The sequence below is a fragment of the Anguilla rostrata genome, chromosome 9 (genome assembly GCF_018555375.3).
Source record: "Anguilla rostrata isolate EN2019 chromosome 9, ASM1855537v3, whole genome shotgun sequence".
In the NCBI taxonomy this organism is placed as follows: domain Eukaryota; kingdom Metazoa; phylum Chordata; class Actinopteri; order Anguilliformes; family Anguillidae; genus Anguilla; species Anguilla rostrata.
In genome coordinates, this window is record NC_057941.1 from 44,520,741 (window position 1) to 44,542,746 (window position 22,006).

General features: G+C 44.4%; 1 protein-coding gene across 6 annotated transcripts; it reads left to right on the plus strand.

The window, feature by feature from the left end:
- Nucleotides 1-427: 427 nt before the first annotated feature.
- rad51c (RAD51 paralog C) lies at nucleotides 428-18,282 on the plus strand. 6 transcript variants are annotated; one of them, XM_064352350.1, is made up of 10 exons: nucleotides 428-551; nucleotides 963-1,127; nucleotides 1,960-2,197; nucleotides 2,652-2,809; nucleotides 7,013-7,146; nucleotides 9,272-9,403; nucleotides 10,261-10,327; nucleotides 12,228-12,288; nucleotides 15,970-16,030; nucleotides 17,643-18,282. In XM_064352350.1, the coding sequence occupies exons 2-10, from the start codon at nucleotides 1,010-1,012 to the stop codon at nucleotides 17,760-17,762; spliced, it is 1,089 nt and encodes a 362-aa protein (XP_064208420.1). In that variant the 5' UTR covers nucleotides 428-551; nucleotides 963-1,009; the 3' UTR covers nucleotides 17,763-18,282. The 6 variants fall into 6 exon arrangements, 4 of the variants coding, with proteins under 4 accessions (XP_064208420.1, XP_064208421.1, XP_064208422.1 ...); XM_064352351.1 differs by lacking the exon at nucleotides 9,272-9,403; XR_010332562.1 differs by lacking the exons at nucleotides 9,272-9,403; nucleotides 12,228-12,288; nucleotides 15,970-16,030; nucleotides 17,643-18,282 and having other exon boundaries at nucleotides 7,018-7,146; nucleotides 10,261-10,311.
- Nucleotides 18,283-22,006: the final 3,724 nt, after the last annotated feature.

The following is a 22,006-nucleotide window of genomic DNA, read 5'->3' on the forward strand; positions in this document are numbered from 1 at the left end:
TACTACATTGTAACATTAACATATTGATGTAAAACTATGTATCTCTTGCCAATTAAGTGTAAAAGACACTTCGCACACCAGCGGCAAACCTGAGGCAAAATTGAATGGAAACCTGCGTAGAGCAATATGGCAAATGACGGCAAAAATGTTTGCGTTATTCAACGGATGCATTGTACTTTGAGTATACCTGAGTACATACGGAAGATCTTTATTTATGGACATTAATGATTGAAGGTTATCCAGATTGTTATTCCACACATTGATCGCAATTTATAAATTCGCTTTTACATTTATATAAAATATGCCGCAAAATGTTTTTAATTAATTCATTTTTCGTCGTGACACCTTGGAAAGTGGTATGTCCCATGCATGTAAGCAAATTGAATTGTTTTCTGTTGGATGTACCACACGGGGGCGGTATCGGACTGTGAGCTTTTGCAATCACAGAACAGTCACTTCCTCCGGTGAAGATTTGGAGGGATGATCAAAAATGGCTGCTGCGCAGTTCGTCTGCAGTTAGTTCATCCTGTCTATAACGAACAAAATATTCGGTGAGTTTTAGAAAACGCACTGGAATACATTACTTTTCCTGGCTTATGACAGTTCAAGTCCTAACTTTGGCGACACGTTTTTTGCAACGTTTATTTGGTTTACTAATTGAAGAACTAGTTCGCTAAGATAAACAATATTATAACCTAAGCGTTAGTTAAATGGCTTTTTGACACTTGACAGCTGGCTGGACAGTAATGTGTTTAAAAAATATATAATTCCGCAGCTAGATTAAACCGTAGTTTACATTTTTATTTACCTGCATGCACCGTATTGGTATACAATATAATAATGTTGAAGTTATCCTAAGTTGGTGGGATGTATGGTGAGGAATTAACCGTTTCAGCTGGCCAACTAGTTAAATTATACTAGCCAAATAAACTAATATAAAGTACTTTTGTCCTGTGTGCTAGGTAATTTGCTTGGTCGTGGGAGCTGGTGAAGTAACGTTTAACGAAGGATGCAGAGAGCCCTGTCGAGCTTTCCCTTCGCCCCAGCTGTGAAAGTGAGGCTGATCAATGCTGGCTTTCAGTCCGCTGCAGATCTGTGCGACTTCCGACCTCTGCAACTCAGCAAAGGTAACGCAGCTAGCAGTGGCTATAATTACCCCCACCAGGTTTGTGGATGGAAGGAATGTTAAACGGATACTTGACCTTTCTGATAACAATACACGAAAGGCATATTTTGTACTGGTAAGGGGGAAATGACTTCATTTTCTATTGCCAGTGCTAGATGTATTCAAGTGCTGCCATTAAGATAAAAACCCAGTATGCACGCAGGTAACGGGTAGTCTCATTCTCTCGTGAAGGGGAACGGGGGCAATTTCTGAAAGTAAACTGGTGTATGGAGAGGCGGGAGAGCCCAGCAATTGTGAATAAGATATGTGCATGGATTTTTATGTCTTACAAAGCACAAACTACATTTTCCCGTTCATCGAGAATAACAATAAACTACAAGGAAATATGAAATATATTTATATTAGTGGTGACCCAGGAAAAGGAAATGTTCAATGGGTAAAATGCTTGGAATATTCAAGAGATCAAAGATAATAATGTGAAGTTTTCTGGTGTGCATCTCTTGAAAACTCTCATCCTTTGGTCATTGACACAAGCAGCCATCAGCCAGAGATCAAATTAAATTAAGAGCAGTTCCATTTTATTTGTATAAGGTTTTACAGAATTTACAGAAAGCTGTATGCTGTGTCCACTCTCACTAAAAGCTCTGTGGAGATGGAGCGCTTGGCATCCCTTGGCTTGGATCACCAGCTTCAGGAGGAGAGTATAGCTCTAGGCATAGGCACAGACACACTACATGGTTTGGATTTTTTCAGTTATACGTGTAAACAGGAGCGGTCAGATTTTACCTGGCTTCCTGTCTGAAGAGACGCCGGCTGTGACTGGTGCTTTGCAGAGGCAGGGATCTCCCAGGAGGAGGCGGAAGAGGTCCTGCAGGCCGTGCGGTCTGAGCCCCACCAGGGGAGGGCAGCGGGGAGCAGGTTAACAGCCCTGGAGCTGCTGGAGAGGGAGCAGACCCTCGGAAGCATAGTCACCTTCTGCTCGGACCTGGACTGTATGCTCGGAGGAGGAGTGCCCGTGGGCAAGACCATGGAGGTCTGCGGGGCGCCTGGTGTGGGCAAGACGCAGCTGTGGTAAGACTGGGCTGGGCACTATCTGGGTCAAACAGACCTGGGTCAAATACACGTTTGAAAATGCTTTAACTCTTTAGATGGCAGCACAGTTTGAAAATGCTGCTGCAGATCCTTGAGTATTTTCTACCAAAGAAATGCTATCAACCAAAACAAAAGAAGAATTTTGTTCTGAATGTTGGTGAAAATAGATTTTGGAGCTAATTCTCAGAAAGAGCTGGCATTTTGTTTTGTTGTTGTTGTTTTGGTGCTCTCTGTAGATCCAATGTTATGCATTATAGATTTGAACTGTGTAAGTGGGATGTATAATGGGCAATGCTGGAGACGGGTGGCAATAAAGCAAAGAGTACCATAATGCGATTATGCTTTTGCCCTTATTGGAGGAATCACTTAACCGGGATATTGAATTTAAGCTCCCATGATCCTCTCTCCTGCCTCCTCTCTTCCTGTGCTCTAGCATGCAGCTGGCTGTGGATGTCCAGATCCCAGTGTGCTTTGGGGGACTGGGAGGCCAAGTGGCATACATAGACACTGAAGGCAGCTTCTTCGTCCAGCGGGTCGCAGACATGGCTCAGGCCGCCGTGGAGCACTGCAGCCTAATGGCTGAAGACACCGGTAAGAATTAGTAGAGAGAGGATGAAATAACCCACCATTTTGTTTCAAGGTCATTTTTCCTTGCTCACAGCAGCAATCCATTATTTCTAGGTAAATGTAAACAATATCATTTAGCCTTTGTTAGGGACACAATCGATGCTGCATTATAACATAACCAGCAGCAGTTCGTAATTCTTTCTTCAGCAGTGGTGAGATTTATGGTTTGCAGAAATAGCGTGCGTTAAGCTGGTATTTTTCCAGGCCGTCGTCAAATTTTGATGCAGAGTCACACTCGGCTCGCTGATTAATTTGGGCTAAGTGCCTTGCGAGAACACGCGGTGTACTTGTTTAGGGCTGAACCCATGAACCTGTGAGCACAAATACATTTTAGAAAACCCTTTTCATAAATTTAATGCAATTCACGAAATAAGCAAATCAACTCGGGGGGGGGGATGCAAGTGTTGAATTGTGTATTCGTACATTGTTTATTCATGGTAAGAGTATGCACATTAGATATTAATTAGACCATGCAGCATCAGTTTAAAAGGATGAGGAGTATAAGAAAGACAAGCTAAGAGAATTTTTAAAAAGGCTAAGTGAGTTTTTCAAGACAAGACTAAAGCCTTTAAAGTATGAAACCAGCTAATCATAAAATTAGAAAAAGGATAGATTCTCAGTCACAGTAAAATTGTGTTGAGAGAAAGATCGGTGATTAGGTAATATAGGTTTTTTGCTGAAGATGCCTGGAGAAGACAAGGCTTCGTGAAAGTGAAGAGCGTGAGTGGGTGGTGATTTTAGCAGGAAGGAGTAGTAAAACTGTATCTGGAAAGGTTAAAGTCACAGGAACGCGTCCAGGGATAGATGTCTCATGAGCATGAGAAAATTCACGAGGAGGGGGGGGGGGATCATAACCTGTAGACAGAGAGAAATGAGGAGGATGAAATGACCCGGAGAATTGGCGTGGCCTGGAAGACTGGAGGTGGCTGAACACTAAAGGCTTGCAGAATAGAGATGGTGTTTTTAGCAAAGTGAGTCCCTGCAGGAGACCTTATGAGTACCATCAGCAAGATGTAAGAACAGGCATCAGCACTGCTGGGAGTTCTATTATCAACAAAAAGGTATAAAGAGCACTTTTTGTGAACATGGTGTCAAAGCAGCAGAGAGATAAAGAGCCGTTAAAAAGAAAAGAGCTGGTCAGAAGGGCGGAGAGAAGGCTCGGTTGCAGGCGGAAGATTCTAGATCCTGATGAGTCAGGTGGTCTGCTACGTCTGGACTGGGAAACATTCACAGATTTCTGTAAATCTGAGATGATATCCAAAAAATTAGGGGGAAAAAGGGTTCCTCTTGGAGGGGTAAAATTCTACCTGGAACAATTGTCACCTGAAAAATGTCTAATCAAAAAATAAGTGTCTTCAAGCATTCCTTGTCAGAAGACCAAACATTAGGCCTATATGAAGAACCCCCTTTCAATCTAGAACCTTTCGTTCACTCTTTCTGGAAGGAGGTTCTTTAAGGATTCTTGGGAGGGAGAAATGATTCTACACAGAAGGCCAGCGGATTCTGCATAGAACCCTGTGTATTCAGCTTCAGCCTCTTTTCACTCTACAGGTTGCTAGTGCAACCGTTTCCAAGCAACATAACATGCTTGGAGGAGAGTGTGATTTACCTGATTACAACCATTGACATTAGCCGTCACTGCAGAGTGACATGAAGGAGAGAGCAGTCAACCCAGCGGTGTCGTCCTCCTTCCTCCATATTTTATACAACAGCACAGTGCTCTTTAGTCCATGAGGGTCGGACAGCGGGGGAAGGGGAGGGGTCCGGTTGTAGAAAGGAGTAGATAGTTGGACCACAAGCGTGTGGTCACCTGCGGACATTGATACTAGAAGCTGAATTGAAAAAACCAAAGGTGAATAGCATCATAGAAACTGTGCAAGCTAAATCTGACACTAACGTTGGTCTTCAGTATGCTGACTTTTTTTCTTTTGTTGCCATTTTTCTCCCATTTTCTCCCCAATTTAGTCGTTATACCAATTCCCCTTGTGTATCCCAGTCGCTAATGCAACGATCAGGATTCATGCCCTCACTGGCTTCCCCCCTGCGAACACTGCCAATTGTGTTCGTAGGAACGTCTGACCAAGCCGGAACCCGGTTCTGTGCGGTGGTAGGCGAGTGCTTGGACTAGGCCCATCTTGTGTCTGCCTAAGGGGTTTTGTGGTAGAAATGTATTTAAGGCTATTATTTGTTTTGTTCGTGTTACAATAACCAGGTGCACGTTAATGGACATAACACTAAGCCGCATCAACAACCACAACCCAAAAGAAAACCCTGTTGAACAAATAGTGATAGAAAGACGAGCGGACATTTATTCAGACAGACGCAAAAGGGAGTTATCTGTCCTAGATGTAAAACACTATCATTATAAGCACCATGCCGGGTGAGGTCTTACTGGGCACCTGTTGTGCAGGTCCAGAGCCCACACCTGAAGTGAGAACAGTCCTCTCCTTGCCAGTCTGACCACAAATCCGTTGCAGATGTACCAAAATAGGAATTGGGGGTAATTACTGACTATCCTTTGCAACCTGTGCTCTTTCTCCAGAATAATTTTGTCGGAGCTAAACAGAAGTAGCGTAACCGCAAACAAACAAACAAACGAACAAGCTCGTTGTTAGAAAAGTTGTGAGCAGAGTCATCAGAATAATCAGAATGACATAAGTCGAAGATCGCATATTTGTCGTTTCGCATCTATTTAATCGCGCTGCTCCACGACCGTCCTCGACGTAACCGTCCGGTTGCTAGGCGACGGTCGATGGCGTCCTCGGCTCCACGCGTCTCCCGAAGACAGTTGCCAGGCAACAGCGCACTTTCTTCTTTCCAGAGATTCTCCGCGACGGGACGGTGTCGTCCCCATCTCCGCCTGTAGGGGAGACGGAAACAACCACGGCAGCGAGGACACCCAAAGCAACAACAGCGCGGGACGTAAAAATTCTTTATCGTAGAAATTTGTTTCTTTTGAGCTTTTGTTCATAAGGTTGACACACAAACGGGTGTGCCAGCGTAGGCTGATGGTGGAGTGCCTGGAGCGCAGGCCTGTTTCGGTGGCTGGAGTGGAGCGGTGTCGGACGCATCGAGCGCCTGATTTGTGTGCTTTGGCGTCATTCGGGCTATTCCACTCTCACCGTTATGAAGTGCTCATCCTGTAACCGCTCCCATGGGACCCTTCAGTGCTTAACGCTGTTTATAGACGGTGCGGATACTTCATCTGCTTTAGTGGATTTTGGCACGCCGCCACTAACCATGTTTTATTTTATTTATTTTTTTTATCTCCCCCTCTGCCATTCCTCCATTGCTGGAGGGTTATGTTAAGTTCACCTGCTGAGGAAGTCCTGACCTGCCTGGCTTGTGTCTTCTCCAGTCCTTTTGTTGATTCCGCTGCTCCTACAGCCACTTATTTGTCCCATGTGGTGACTCTGATAGGTCTGTTCAGCCCCTGCTGACTTGTTTGCCCCTCTAGAGAGGTTATGCACACTTCAGCCACCATGGTTTTCAGATTTGTTAATACAACTGTTTTCTCAGCAAGACTGTGTGCAATTTTCTACATATACATGGTAATTGTAAACAAAAATAATTTTCAAATGGTGAAAGACCAATATAATTATTATACACAGTATATGGGGTTAGAAGGGTTTCTGTGTCTAACCCTTACAGTATAAGATGGTGTTTTTGTGGAACCCTTAGAAGTTAAGAGGACATTAAGGGGTTCTAGGTAGAACCATATGAAAGGTAGAACCTTTACCAAGGGTTCTCCCACAGGGACAGACCACAGAACAATATATGGTTTTAGGTGGAGCCCTTTTGTTAGAGAAGTGAACATTCAAGAGTGTTGAAAACAAAAGGGATTATTAACAGGTGGGAAGACCGTTTTTCAGGTTTCAAATTTATTTCATTTAAAAATAATGAAATCAAATTGGAAAAGAGTAGAATTGAAATGATGAAACCTTTTAATTTCTGCTTCTGTGTGATCAGTGTTTCTTTCTCTTTGTGGACTGAAATCAGTTATGTAGAAATAATCATTATTTCAAATAAAAAAATTGTCGCAGTAACCATGTGTCGTGAATCACAGCGAATCATATGTTGGGAAATGCAAAAATGTTGTTTTTTTTCTGCGTATATACCAGCTCTAGCTTCAGTAGATGACCTTAATGCCTGGAATGTATTTTTCAGAGCAGCGGGAGGCCTTGAAGGAGTTCACCGTGGAAACCATCCTCTCCAACCTCTTCCTCTTCCGTTGTCATGACTACGTGGAGCTGTTGGCTGAGATCTACCTCCTGCCAAACTTCCTGGCACAGCACCCCGAGGTACGAATCCCAGTCTTGGGAGGAAGAACACGCACAGGCCCCAAAATAACAAGACAAACGCAGGATTTACCGCGATGAAAAATCTGCCTCGACAATCTCGACTTTCTCAGATGAAGATAACCTTCAGTTACGTAAGGGGAGGTCGTCAATATTTTCTGTCCATACCAGAAATCCCTTGATTTTCAACAGGCGAGAAACAATTAGCCATGTGCGGATCTTTGGAGAAAATCCAAGGTGGGGGGTAGGAGGGGGTGTCTGTGCTGTTTCACATGGCAAAGCCATTTTCGGTTTAAATTAGCAGCGAAAAAAGGGTCACCATCTCCTAGTTCGGTCTCCTTGCCTGTTCCCTTATTCTTTCTTCAGCGTGCCACATTGACAGTGTTGCACTCTGAAATGAGCAAATAAATATGTTTTGCTCTCTGCCGAAGGTTCAGATTCCATTCTTGCATATTCCTTGGTGCTCCTTAATATATTTAATATATTTCACATTTAAAATGCATTACAGGACTCTCGGGTAGTGTATGCAGCTGAGCGCTTGTTCTTAGAGAATTGATGTACTTCGTAGTCCAAATCTTTCAAGCTTGGGCTTAAAAATACTTGCATGCAGGCGCTTCCTAGACAACAATGGTAATTTTAGCACCTGAATTATTTTCTTGGGCAACATGCACAGTGCATGGGCAATTGCTAGTAAGTCATGGAACTGTGTGCACATAATATAAGTCTCCACAGCACGCTCGCGTAATGCAGAACATGCAGCATGAAATATATACAGCTGTTTCTGAACTGTCCATAATTCTGGACATTTCAATTCTACCACAGATATGATTGTTGTTATAATGTGGAATTGGAACAGCGTGGCGTCCAATCAGATCAGGAAGCCCGGTGATGCGTTTCTGCCCGTGATCAGGATGGTTTATGGTCAAGATGCGTAAATCTGTCACGGTGCAAACGGTTCGCGGGCAAGGGCAAACATCTCGGGCAGGCTGTATAATGGCAAGACTGTCTCTGATGCAAACACGTTTAGTGATTGAAAGTCGCAGCGTTTGGGTTGGTAAAGAGAAAATAGATCACGGGAACAATTTTGCAGCTGCAGGATATTTCAGCCTATCAGAATTAGTCTCTTTTTGGTTTTTACCATGTTCATAAGGGGCGTTCTTAGCCAATTTGTTATTCTTGCACTTTTACCATGTGAAATCTGCTACAAAGCCCTGTAAAGATCCTTATTGCAATTTCCTTATTATATGCAGTGTGTGGGTACAGGGTCTGCTCTGCAAAACCCAGATCCACCACTTGCATTACCTGTTCATGATATGAATTGAATTAGTTTTTTTGATAATACAGTCAACCACTGCAGCTGAATTTTATTACTGAATACAGAGTTGGCATACCAGCCTAAGCCCCTTCTTTTGTGAAAGAAATCAAGCAAACCTTTTTTTGCTTGTGTGAAATTTAAAAAATTATTTTAAAAGGATTATTGCAATTTATGCTGTTATTCAGAAAATCTCCTGTGCTGTAGATGCCTCTGTAACTTCACTGGCTTTGGGACCTCAATGGCTAAATATGCCAATCTTAGCCTTTGTCTATGTATTCATTGTTTTACTTTTCTTTTCAAAATCCAGTCCAAATTTAGAATCCCCGCTGTATTCATTGGCTGAGTTTGTTTCAGCAATCTGAGGGAAGTTCCAAAAAAAAACAAGCGAGCATACACTCTGTGAAAAACCTTCTGTCTGCTGCTCCTTCTCTTCGCTACACAGTCAAACCAGTTGAGTTTGAGCAAACTGCAGCTTACAGTGACTGAAAGTGAGTCACTGGTGCGCAGTGAGGTGAGGTCCCTCCCCTGACTGAATCCCATCCTCCATGGGCCACACTGTACCATCAATACCCTGCCCTGCAGTTCTGCCAGACGCAGACAGGACTAGCATTCAGTACTGTTTTAGGAGCAGAGCCTTAACAGAATGAGCCACCCAGCTGCCCCTAGCCCCTTGTTTCTAACAGCATTAAAATGCAGGAGGCTAAACACACGCTATGACATTGTAAATGAGTGAGTGAATGAATGAATGAATTTCCGCTCGTTTCCGTGGTTTCTGAGTGGTTAACGCGCCGTACCGCCGTCCCCTGACGCCAGGTGCGGCTGGTCGCGATCGACGGCATCGCCGCCCCGTTTCGCCGCGACTTCGAGGACCTGTCCGAGAGGACGCGGCTCCTGAACGGGCTCGCCCAGCGGCTCAACCGGACGGCCTGCCAGAACAGCACCGCGGTGAGTCCTAATTTAGCCCCCCCTGCGGACGGGGTGTGAACACAAGCAGTCGTGCTCTAACGGCAGTCGCCTCCAGCCAGAATGACTAATTAAGTCCTGGGCATTACTGGTTTCTTATCAGTGTACTTTATTGATCCAGCCACTTTCATATCAGAAGGGAACATGAAGTACACTAAGCATTCAGGTGCATTAAAGTAATTGTAGTCCTCTGATGCCAGGAGTTCACTGCTCAACCCAGCTTTTTCTTCTAGCAGAAGAGTCTTTTAAAGATCTATAACATATAATGTAATGCGTATGTCATGCCCATTAGCAGGAAGGAATGTTTCCAGCGGGTGTTCCGCTGTAGGCACCCTTCAATCAGCATCTGATTAATAGCAGCGGCCATGAGGTGGATTGGTACACATAATGGCACCTGTGTCATTACCATGGAAATAGAATCACTGGAATAGATCTACCTGTCTATCAAAAGGAACTATAGAAGGTATGCAGTACCTTTGCAAGCCATATCAAAATTGGATCATATTTTATAATCCTTATAATGGTCCCAAAGCCAGCGTTTCCTTATGAAATTGCATAGATGATGCCAAACAAGGAACCGAAATAACTGTTTGTGCTTGCATCATACTGGCATACACACAGCTATAGAATCAATTATACAGTAAATATACAGAGTCTGATTGGTTGTGAGTTTGCCCATCATTTTTTTTATCTGGCTACTAACAGTAGCAGTCAAAGGATGCTTTTCTTGTAGGTGATACTGTACACTAGTTACACTTCCTTTATACAAACCTGTAATTAAAAACGTAGTAATTACTGAAGAAAACTAATACTGTGGCCTCTTCTGTTCCTCTGCCCAGATTGTGCTGACCAATCAGATGACTACAAAAGTTGTGAATGGCCAATCAAAGCTTGTTCCAGCTTTAGGTGAGACGGCCAATTAAACGTGTGTACTCTCTTTGCTAAGATTGCGCTACACTGCTACAAGTTTTACTCAGGATGACTGATGAAGTGACTATCATACAAAGTGTGGTCAGCATTATGGTAAGCAAGAGCTTACTCTTCACACTTTAAGCAATGTCAGCGTTGACACCAGAATAATCTTATATGCAGTTTGTGTTTATATTTGAATTAAAGTATAGTTTGTACAGTGCCCTCCAAAATTATTCACACCTTTGGTAAAGATGAGCAAAGAAGGCTGTTTAAGATAAATACTATAGGTAATGAGCTATATTTTATGCTTAATTGTATGTGTAACATTATATTATTCAACATTAATACAGTAGCATTGTTACAGTAAACTAATAATCTTAGAAGGCCACATACAATGAACTCTATAACTTTTTGGTGCCCTGAAATCAGGTAACTGTGTAAAAAGTTCTGCAATTTCTACATGGTGAAACCAAGATGTATAACCTTTAATAAAAGTGCGAATCTGCACTTTAACCACATGTGAATTGTTTGATTAAAAATCTAAAATTGTGGAGTACGCAGCCAAATCAGAAGAAGGGGGGGAAAATATGTATATTTTTGTCCCAAACATATACTGTATTTTCTGAATATCAATCCATGCTCAACTTCTACTAATATTAATCTCATAACATCAGAAAAATGTGGTGCAAAGCAATGTGAAAAACAAAAATACATTAAAACTGTTGTTAATATGGAAATCCCAAATGGTTTCTTATCTTACTTCAGGCTGCTAAACCTCACAAATCCCAGAATGCATTACTCTACCTTCATTCTTCTGAGGGTTGTGAACAAATTACCAAACCATTTGTTGCTGATTCTCTTCAAAACGGTTTCGGTCTATTCTTTGTATTAAGCTGGTTTCTCTCTCACTGTGTGGAATTTCAATTTATGTTTATTTTAGGCTCTGTTATAGCCTTGAGCTAAAATGTGAGCTTGGAGTGTAACCAGTTCTCAGTGCATCTTGGGGACTGTAGGCAGACAGGAATTGAACAAGATGGAGTACACTGAATTTCAACAAAAATGTATCTATAGATCAACATTTCCGCAAAAGATAAATGGCTCAGATCTTTCTAGAAAGTAATGTATGTGCATTGAAGGATCGTATATAAATAGAAAAGAAAACAGATTTACTGTGTGGAGTTATAAATCAAGAGTTTGTTCATTACTCATGCATTAGAGAGGGAGGCTGTCATTCTCTAATGTCAGAGCGCAGAAAGAAATGTTTAAAGATATGGAGATTTTTGCTGCGGTGAAAAAGCGATTTTCCTTGCTTTTTAAATATGCATACCTTCTAAACTGAAAGGTAAGAAACAATTACATTTCAGATTTTCGGTGAAGTTTGCCCCTTAATGCTTCTGCACAGACAGCAGCCTCCTGGCCGTCATTAGAATGCATGCGGGCACCAGTAAACCATTTAGCATCTGAATCCATGAATAGAAATGTTGGCAATTTGTGAGGGTTTGATGGGAGCGATGGGGTAAAAACAAGACTAATTTGGAATACACAGAGCTCAATATGGGATTTTCAGTATTTATTTATGGTTAGACTTCAGGAGTGCCTCCGCTTTTGCGGAATATGAAATTATTAATTACACTTGAATAAATTATGCACTATGCAACAACAATGCAATAAGGAGTATTTTTTGTTGTTGTTTTAAGAAAAATATTTGAGCAGTTTTCTATTATTAAACAGTATGGTCAGTGCACTTTACCTCTCTTGTATCGAATGTATTGAATAAATCTGAATGTAGTTCAACCAAACCGATCTGACATCTCTTAAGGGGCCGCAAACCAAACTAAGCTTCAGATCTAGATGCCACCAGGGACTCACTGCCTTCGACTGTCTCTGTCCCCAGGTGAAAGCTGGGGTCACGCTGCCACACAGAGGCTCATCCTGCGCTGGGAAGGCCAGCAGAGGTAAACGGGCAGTTCCCTTTAACGTCACACATATAGACGTGCACTTTTCAGACGTCCCCTTACTGGGCTAATTGCCGTTCCTGCAATTGTTTCCCTGCCCCCGTGCCCGGAGTACCAACACTGTTCCTTTCTGAGTTCTGGGGGCGGTGGCGGCCACGGCGCTACAGCAGCCCGTGCGGCCATTTTTCTTCGTGTCCCAAAGTTTGATTAAAAAGCGTTCGCGGATGCGGGGCTCCGCGCGTTCCTGTCAACTCCGCCACGAAGAGAAATGACGGAAATTACCGGAGGAGAAGTCGTGCGCAGTTTTCGCCTTTCCCTGTTTGTTTTTTTGGGGGGGGGGGGGCTTTGAGGGGACGCGTGCGGTCATTCATCAGCGTTTGCCGAATTTGCCCTGACAGTCCGCGTATACAAATGGCCCTGCGTCTCGTGTCTGAGCCAGCCTGCTGCTCCCCTGGTTTAATGAGGAACGGAGGAACAGCCTTTATTGATAGCGTGTGGGGACAAGTCGACGCGAAGGGCTTGGGCTTCTACCAGGATGGCAGATTTTCACTTTTTTTTTTTTGGCCCTGCATCAGTGACGCAGTCAACTTGAGACCAGGGCTGTCCAGTAAGCATTAAAACTATGGACTACAGTGTAATTAGATGTAATCAGAGGGTGCGTGGGCTTAGTTTTAACTCTGTAGAAGTGACTAAGGACATGGCAGGGGAAATGGGATGGGGATATAAGAGAAATATGGAGGTGAAAAACAGTAGTCCACAAATGAAAAGTCATTTGTGCTTGTTGAGTTGCTGCAGTGCGGCCTGCACCCTGCGCCAGGAGCCATGCAGCTGTAGATCTCCATCCATGCAGCTGAAGCATGTAGTCATAGCTCTCCACCCATGCAGCTGCCTTTAAACCATAATAATCCCCCACACTACAGGCAGTGCAGTATTGCTGGAGAACAGGTGTATCTTTCACAACAACCTGACTCCTGGGGGTGCCTGGTCTGTTGTTGGTGGTAATGTGATGGTAACTATAGGGACCCATTCCACTCAAAAATGTGTGGTGTTTTTTTTTAAATGGCCAACATGAAGCATGATTTTCACGATACAGATTTTTGGGCAGACCTGTTCATCAGAGCACCCTTTTCACATTCTCCCACTGTAGACTGAGAGTTTCTTCATACTTCCCTGAAATCTGAGGTGGAAACAAACATGGACGCGCAAAATTTGTGATGTCACAAATATGTTGAACCTATCAGGGTCTCCTATGCAAAGATATGCAAATTACAGCAGAGTTCTGTGGTAACCCGAGGCCATGGGGATGTTGTAAATTTGCATATTCATAGATTCATAGATTCTGACATTCTCAATGAGGATAAAGGTGTAGAGATGCTACTGACCCATTTGCAGTATTTTAATGAATATTTTTTGGTGACAAAAAACAGATTAAACAAAGAATTATTCAGTATAGAACATTTTTTAATGTTTTGAAATACATGTGGAGTGGTAATTTACTGACTGAAACCAGGCACACTCAAATCTGGCCCTCAAGGTCAGTAACGCTGCTAGTTTTCTCTGACTAATATTGTCACTGATTGACCAGAGGTTTCGCTCACTTGGTGCATCAGGTTTAAATCTGTCCCTGATTAGAAGTGAGGAGTGAAAACAGGCGGTACTACTGCCTCTAAGGCCAAGACTTGAGTATTCCTGACCTTAAACCGCCCCACAGTTTTGCCCTGTTACTTTTTATCCCAGGTCAGAGTCAGCTTATAACAGCCCGAGCTAGAGCCTGCATCTGCAGCGAATGCCTCTACTGACTGAGCCATTTTGGAGGCGGATTGGCTGATTAGTAGAAATGTTATCTGAAACACAAGTAGTTTATGGTTTTTTCAATATCTGAAAATGAAATTCACATCAACCTGGGAGGTTGACATTACGGAAAATATTTTTTCCCATTGCACTGTGTTGCATGATACTTTAAATCAGAATATGTTTAGGTTGACTACGATGTTTGCTGTTGATATGCAACCAAAATACTCTGGCACTGCATATAGAACAAGAAATAACCATAAGACCACCAATTCGTATGTACGATGTGGGAATTGCAATTCTTGCTGGAGAGGCTAGCCTTTTCACCGTCTTTGTTTATAAAAGCAAGCCACATGCACACTTCAGAGAGCAAGGGGGGGTGTTTGGGGGCATTATGTAAATAAATACCATTTTTCCTTTTCACCGCAACCGATCATGACACATCAGTGCTGATGGCCACTTTCATTTGATTTATCAGACTATTATTGAATTGTCTTTTTGAAGGGAGACCGTCTGAGATTCTCTCCACTGATTATCATGCGCTGAGAAATACTGGTCTCCTGTCCCTTTCAGGCATGGTTTATTTAAATATTTTACCGCTTACATAACTAATATCAACCTGATTCTGGGTGCTTCAGTAGACTGCCATTTGAAACTGTAGATTTTTGGCATAACTGTTCGCGTACCAGTACTTTAGCAACACTGAACAAGGCTCTCGTAGTGTTATTTTTGTCTCTCATGCTCTCAGGATCATTAAAAAAAAAAACCAGGCTAAATATGATATTAAAACTGATTTACTTTTTTACCGCACCGGCTCATTAAAAGGCACTTTAGGGTGATTCTGTGAGAAATTATGACCCTGGCGAAGTTGTTCGCATGCCAAGCGTACAGTACATAAATCACCTGTCGAAGGGCCATTGACTTGTGAGGGGTGTGCTCGATTCATCCCGTCGAAAATGTTCAAATACTCAAGTACTCATTATATGTCCGTGTCCAATAACAATTCTCAGGCTATTTCGGATAACGTTTTCAGTCGGGCAAGAACTGCGTTCGTCTTTTTACATACGTGAGGCTGGCAATCACAAAACATAGGAAAACCAGTGCCAGTGCCTGCTATAAATTCGACGTCTTTTTTTCCTGTCCCGAGTAATCTCGGGGTGAGCGAACCGACGCACCGGAAAGCGAAACCCCCCGCGCCCCGGAGAAGGACGCTGGAAGGGCGCTCAGCGCGGCGGCGGCGGCGCCTGCGCTTGTTTCTGAATGTGCTGTCTAAACACTCCGGCCTTCTCCGGGTGCTGCTGGAGTGAGTCACTCTGCGAAGGAGCCTGTCTGCGTTTTCTACGCCCCCCCCCCCCCCCCGCCCCCCCGCCTTCGTAATAACTCCTGTCTGACTATCAGTCACTGACTATGGACTGCTGGGGGGGGGGGGGGGGACGATGGGGGGGGCGATGGGCTGGAGGGGGGGCTATGGCGATGGGCGGGGAGGGGGGGAGAGGCGATGGGCTAACGGGGGGGGGGGAGGCGATGGGCTGGAGGAGGGGGGGCTATGAAGCCATGGGCTGGGGGGGGGGGAGGCGTCGGAGGCTGAAGAGGTCTTCTATAAAAGCTCGAGGTCTCCCCACCGGCAGTTACTGCGCCTCGTCTCTGCAGTTCATCTTCGGCGGATTTGAATTGCGGGAGATTTTCATTCCGCCAACATGCAGCAAATAGACGAGGTCGGGGACGGAGCAAGCTCAAATTGTGTTTGCAATTTGCAATTTTTCTTGCCTCCCCCGCCCCCCACCCCTCCACCACCACCACCACCGCCTTATTTCTTGGTCGCTTGTATAAAACAAACAGGAAACACACTGCAGTTCTCACCTGTCTCTCCTCCTCCTCCTCCTCCTCCAGGCTGGCCTCGCTCTGCAAGTCTCCTACCTGCAAAGAGGCCACCGTTCCTTACCAGATCACTGTGAGTATCCTTACCAGATCAGCCCCGAGCCCCTGCCCTTCATCCTTATGTGTTCAGCAAAACCGCTCTTTCGATTTGGCACCGCGGTGCAGTGATCAAGACGCGTTTCCCCAACATCTCATGGACATCGTAGACTTCACTATGAATGCAACGGTGGAGGTTTGAGGCAAAGAAAATGCAGTTTGCAGTTTGATTGACAAGCACCATCTGTTATTTGATTGATTGCTACATTGTAAATGTAATGATAGATTTTCATAAGACAGGAATGTGGCTCTTGCCTGCCTTCATCAGGTGTGATTTCTCTAAATCTTTGGAACTGTCTTCTCAAGTAGGGCAGGACATTTGATTTGTGGTTCTTTTTACGACTTCGGGTGAAATTTTCAAGCCACAGCACCACCTTTTTATTCGTAACATTTAGCTACAGTTAATAGGAAGGAAGGTCTCATCAAGTGTCGTATGTTTTGGTAGGTGATGTGGTAATTAGTGCTGCGATTTTTTTAATGAGTAGGTTTTTTTTTTTTTTGGGAATGTTTTTTCAAAAGTCAGAGTCAGTGTTCTAGAACTCCACTGCTTACAATTATCAGTCCTGATTGTTACATCGGCATTAGAATGTTCAAACATTCTAATCACATATTTGTGATCTCACACCTCAAAGGGTTACACCTGCCTCTTTCATAATCTTTCTCCCTGGCAATACTGTGATAATGCTGGAGGACTGAGCGGTATTCCACACCCAGTGGTTATGCAAGCTTATTTGCTACACGTCGCTTTGGGAGCAGTTCTGCTGAGCAAAGCAGGTCTTCGGGTCTTCTGCATTTACAACAGCGTCTTTCTTCCTCCATGTCTCCGTATACGTCCAGCGTAGCGAAGCTTGACGGCGTGACATGCGTGTTGTTGAAAGCCTTTGCACACCCCAGGGTGAACTTTTGCTAATACGGAGGGGTGGTTGCCTTCTGAGCGGCCCGTGGAAAGCAGGTCATTCAGAATGAAGTGGGTTCCTCTGCAGAAATGTGAGCTGCGATGTAACTTGACTGGGACAAGCTCACACACGCAGACCGTGTCCGCTCCCTCCCCCCCTCTCGCTCTCTCTCTCTCTGGTACAGCGCGTGGAAATTAACTTCTGCAACAGCAATGTTGTGGTGTGATTTGTGACCGTGTTCGAATCCGTTTTCCAAGCTTGGGAGCCATTGTTTTCCAGGTGTTCTCTGATGGGAAGTGGAGGTAGCTTGTGCAGAGCGATAACATCCATTCGTCTGCATTATGAGCCACTTGGAGAGACTGAGAAGGGGTAAACAACATGGAGCGGCAGGGTTGTGCATGAGATCTGCTTTAGACCCAAGTATGAGGTGCCTTCAGGGACTGTATGGAATGTGTTTTGGTCCATAGGGAATGTGACCAGAGAGTGGCACCATCAAGGTACAATATGAAAATGACTTTACCTTGACCACCTGCACTATTGGATAGGGATGTGTTCATACCATAAATGCATCCAAGCTATCTTGTAGCCATTTTGCAAGAGAACTATCTCACGAGCAGTGTGTTAGAACTTTATTTAAACGGTTCTGCAAATACCTCGTCGTTTTTTCACGAGACACCCGATTCTTTTTTTCAGGGTCACGGCTTGAGGGACGTCGCCCGCCCTTGTGTCCCGACGACCTCGGCGGACCCCTCTGCGGTTACTTTGGGAAACGCGCGCAAGCGACCCCGCCTGGAGGAAGAAGGCCCGCCATGATGTAATAATTGTCACAGGGGTCAAAGGTCATGTCCACCTTGGGAGCTCAGAGTTCGCTCAGGAAGTCATTTCACTCCGAGTCAATGATGCTCTAAGCCCAGGTCCAAGTGGTTCGCCACTCAGTCAGTGAAAGATTTGCTGGACTTTGGTTGCTTTGGGCTAGAGGCTACAGCTCTGTCACCGAGCCATTACACAACCAATTACTGGAACTACGAGAGTTATAAACTACTGCGCAAGTTTCTGTGTGAAACCCTGCAAATCTTTGTATGCCAGTGAAGAACAGCGTTTGTATTTTGGCTATGAATTTGTGTCGGCCTGAAGCGAGACAGTTTTTCGAGTTGAAATGGCCTTGTTTTCGTTGGGGTAAGGATCCGCCGTGGCGTTGCCTTGTGTCGGTGCAGCTGTCCAGCTTTCTCCGGGGCAGTTTCTGCCAGGCTGGCGAGCCGTCCGCCTCCCTGAGAGCGCACAAGGGCACCGAGGCGGTCCGTCACTCCAGTTATTACGAGTCCTGCCGGGGAAATGCCACACAATCTCAGGGAAATGTTAAATAATACTTAGTATGCTGCCGTGCAGCGCTACCTTTAAAAGCTTGTCACTTTCACCGTAACAAATTGCTAAAAGATTTGGTGCCTTTCAAAGGGGGTAGACGTGCGGTGTCTGGATCCCATTACGAACCGGATCCTCTGTCCTCGGCGCTATTGTGACCTGGAAGGGCTTGGATCTCCTTGGTCTTTGAAGGTAGCGTATGCACCCGGATCCTAGTGGATCTGTCCTGGCTGCACCTTCGCCAGTCGTTGGGTTTCGGTTTTGCCAGTAGCTCGCGTTAGCCCTTGACCGCGCGCCCCCCCGACACCCATTTAGATATGAGTCCATCTCTCTGCCGCACCACAGATATTTCATACCGGCTTCAAACTGCAGTCGCTGAACGAGATGGCTTCTGATGCATCTCTGTAATTAAATTATACACTTAAAAAGCTGGCTTCAGTGGTAGCATTGGAGAGTCAGGTAAAATATGAGCACTTGGCCTAATGTTGTCTGGCATGGTATCGGGAAGTACACATGGGGGGGGGGGGGGGGCGCTAGTCACAGTCCAAAACTTTGCCCCCTGAAGACTCGGATGTGAGCGGAGCCAGCAGTTCCACTGTATTTTTAATTAATTTTTCTGTGTTGGACAGACCTTCTCAGCCTGAAGGAGAACACCCGTCAAAATTGATTTGACATGTAGCATCTATGACTCAGTTTGTGTTATGATGTATGCTAAGCACCAGAACTGAACTGCACCCAAGATTCTGCCAACGTGTAATGATGACCACCACCAGTCTTTTTCCCTTTTCATTATTTATGTACTGCACCACCCGCTACACACACACACACACACACACTCACATGTATACACACACACACATACTTACGTATATACACACACACAAACTCATGTATACACACATGGACACACACGCTCATGCTCACACACATGCATTCACTCACACACACGTGGACACGCATACACACACTCACGCACATACACAGACACACACGCACAGACATGGACACACACACGTATACACACACACACACGCACCGTCCCTCTGATACGACAGATGCACTGGGAATATTGTGCAACTCGTCAAATCCCTCTCTAAGTAGGAGCATACAGTGTGTTTCAAGCAAGAGTGAAAAGTCTGGAAACTTTGAAGCTGCTTGATCACTGAAAGGAAAAACAGTTTATTATTGTTAGATGCAATGTTTTTGCACTGAGGTTTATGAAAGGTGCAAGGGTTTGCATCATTTATTGCTTACACCAAATACACGTTTTGATTTATGGCCTCGTCTTTAACATCCGCGCTTTTTTTTTTAAATAAAGAATTTGAATTTGTAAAGGGTTTGTTGTCCTAAAATCAATTTTTATGAATAGCACAAAGGTGGAGCCGCAGGAAGTGCTTTGTCACCGCTCGTCGTTCAGTGACAGAAGTGGGTCACCGTGACGGTTCTCATGAATCACGTTCCACGGATCTTGCATCCTTCAACCTTGTTAGTGATTTTTGCCTCCCAAGATTCAAAATGGAGTCCTGTTTGCACCAGGGAACCACTGGTGTCACTCATCTTAGGTGAATCTGTCATGCCTCAGTGCTCATTTGTGTCTTTCTCCACTCCCTCAGCCCTTAATGTTATTATTTTTAGCCTTGTTAAAGTGACCGAGTCGATGCGTCTTCCGAGCAGCCTTTCGTATACCCCGCGGCTAACTGAAAAAAACTGCCATTACTCCATTGAGACTGCGTCAACTTCTGTCAAATACCCCAAATAATCGCCACTGTTGGCTCTGAGTTCGCCGGTACGATGGCGGACTGGCCGTCTCCGATCACGGCACCTGTCCCAACGTGTGCGAGGTGAGTCCCGTTCGTTTTCTCTCACGTGACCTGCGTGTTCGGTACCCTCCCCAAACACGCCCCGTTTCCCTTCTTCTCTCAGTACGAATGCTCGTTTCTACTCATCGCTACATCCTGCATCCATGAGCGGCAGTGCAGAACAATGGGTAAGGTGCTGGTCTTGTAACCTGAAGGTCACAGGTTCGATTCCCAGGGAGGACACTGCCATTGTACCCTTGAGCACGGTTCTCAATCTGAATCGCTTCAATACGTATCCAGCTGTGTACATGGATGCAGTGTAAATGCCGTGTAAAAATAGTTGCGCAAGTCGCTCTGGATGAGACCGTCTGCTAAATGCCTGCAATGTCATCCTCTGCTATCAGCAGCCTGTGTTCCGCTCCAAAGCGTGCTGTGATGTCAGCCGCCTCCTCTTCTCTCACCGCAGGCTACCAGTCGAGCCTTTTCGCTTTTCGTGTGCGGCTCGAGCGAGCAGACCGTGGGTGAGCCGCGGCGGTCATCCCCACGGAACGGGTCCTTCCCACACCGGACGACGTCACTGCCACTCGTGCGTAGCCCGAAATGTCAACGTAGAGCCCTGCCATAAGGGCTCATCCGCGCGCGGGAATAGTGCCTTGGCAGGATGAACCGATCAGGACTTAAGACATAAAGGTCTCCAAGTATGTTTACCAAAATAAAACCTGGTATCTCTGAGAGTTTCAAAACCAACTTCCACCTGGATGTCCTTGTTATCCTAAATTCCTTAGAGGTAATTGATGTACTGCAGTGCGATAGGAAGCGATACATTTTTGCTCTGTTTCGTCAAAGTATTGGAACTTCAGCTGTTGCTCGGTTTCTCACCTTTACAGGTGTTTTGATTTATAGTTCATTTGGATTTTCAGCAATGAATACATTCTGAACGTTAACAATGGCTTTGTTTTGGCGTTTCTTCACATCTTGTCTGTCTTGCCAACCACTTATGTGCATCAAGTCTGCACAAGTATAGGCACTGCAGTATTTGAAATGCATACTTTAAATGTGAGGATCAGTTGTTTGTGTATTAAAAAATTGTGCATCAGGCAATTTCCAAGTCCACAGACCATGTGCACTGGAAATAAAGTTGTTTTCACAATAACTGTTACCTAGAATTCAGTTAAGTGTATCATCTATATAAATAATATGTCAATACCCTCATTGGACAAGGCCACTTATTTTTACCACTGAGAAATGATGAGTATTATTAACCCAAGGATGAATGAGGGAATGACATACTTTTAAGGATTCAGTATTCTCAGAAATATGGAACATCAGTAATATTTCACATGCTTTTTCTAAATTTCAGTTTAGTAACTCCTCTCCTTAACCTGCCAGACAGGCTAGAAATATGCCTTCTTCAATATCAGCTTCTAAAGCAGCAGCTTGTGTCTTTGTGTCTTTATGCCTCTTTTTGTTGTGAATATGAAAAACATTGGAAATGTTATACAATGGATTATAGGCCATTTATATGATTTAGAAAATGCATGTATTTAATTTTTCTATTGATAAATAATGCTACTAGTTGTGCTAACAGAGCATGTAATATGCTTTTGGGGAATTGAAAAGGACTCATTCGACTAATTCATTTGTCTTTTCCAGTTCATTCCTGCTTAAACGCATCTGATTTATTTCTGTCAAACGCGAACTGAACAGAGCGGAACCAGTCACTCGGCAATAAAGTGGTTAATTCCCATCGAGGGAGAAATCTACTACAGCTGATATTTTTAGCCTGGAAGCTGATGTCCTATAAACACACTTAAAGAGTGAAATATCACCCCTTCGCGATGCACGAGTGCACCGCATTTGCAGATATATAGAGATGTGACGCAAGTTGTATTTTGCACG

Coding starts and splice junctions, on each gene's coding strand:
- rad51c (XM_064352350.1), top strand. CDS start 1,010: ATGCAGAGAGCCCTGTCGAGCTTTCCCTTCGCCCCAGCTGTGAAAGTG. Junction 1,128..1,959: donor ACCTCTGCAACTCAGCAAAG/GTAACGCAGCTA, acceptor GGTGCTTTGCAG/AGGCAGGGATCTCCCAGGAG. Junction 7,147..9,271: donor TCCTGGCACAGCACCCCGAG/GTACGAATCCCA, acceptor CCCTGACGCCAG/GTGCGGCTGGTCGCGATCGA.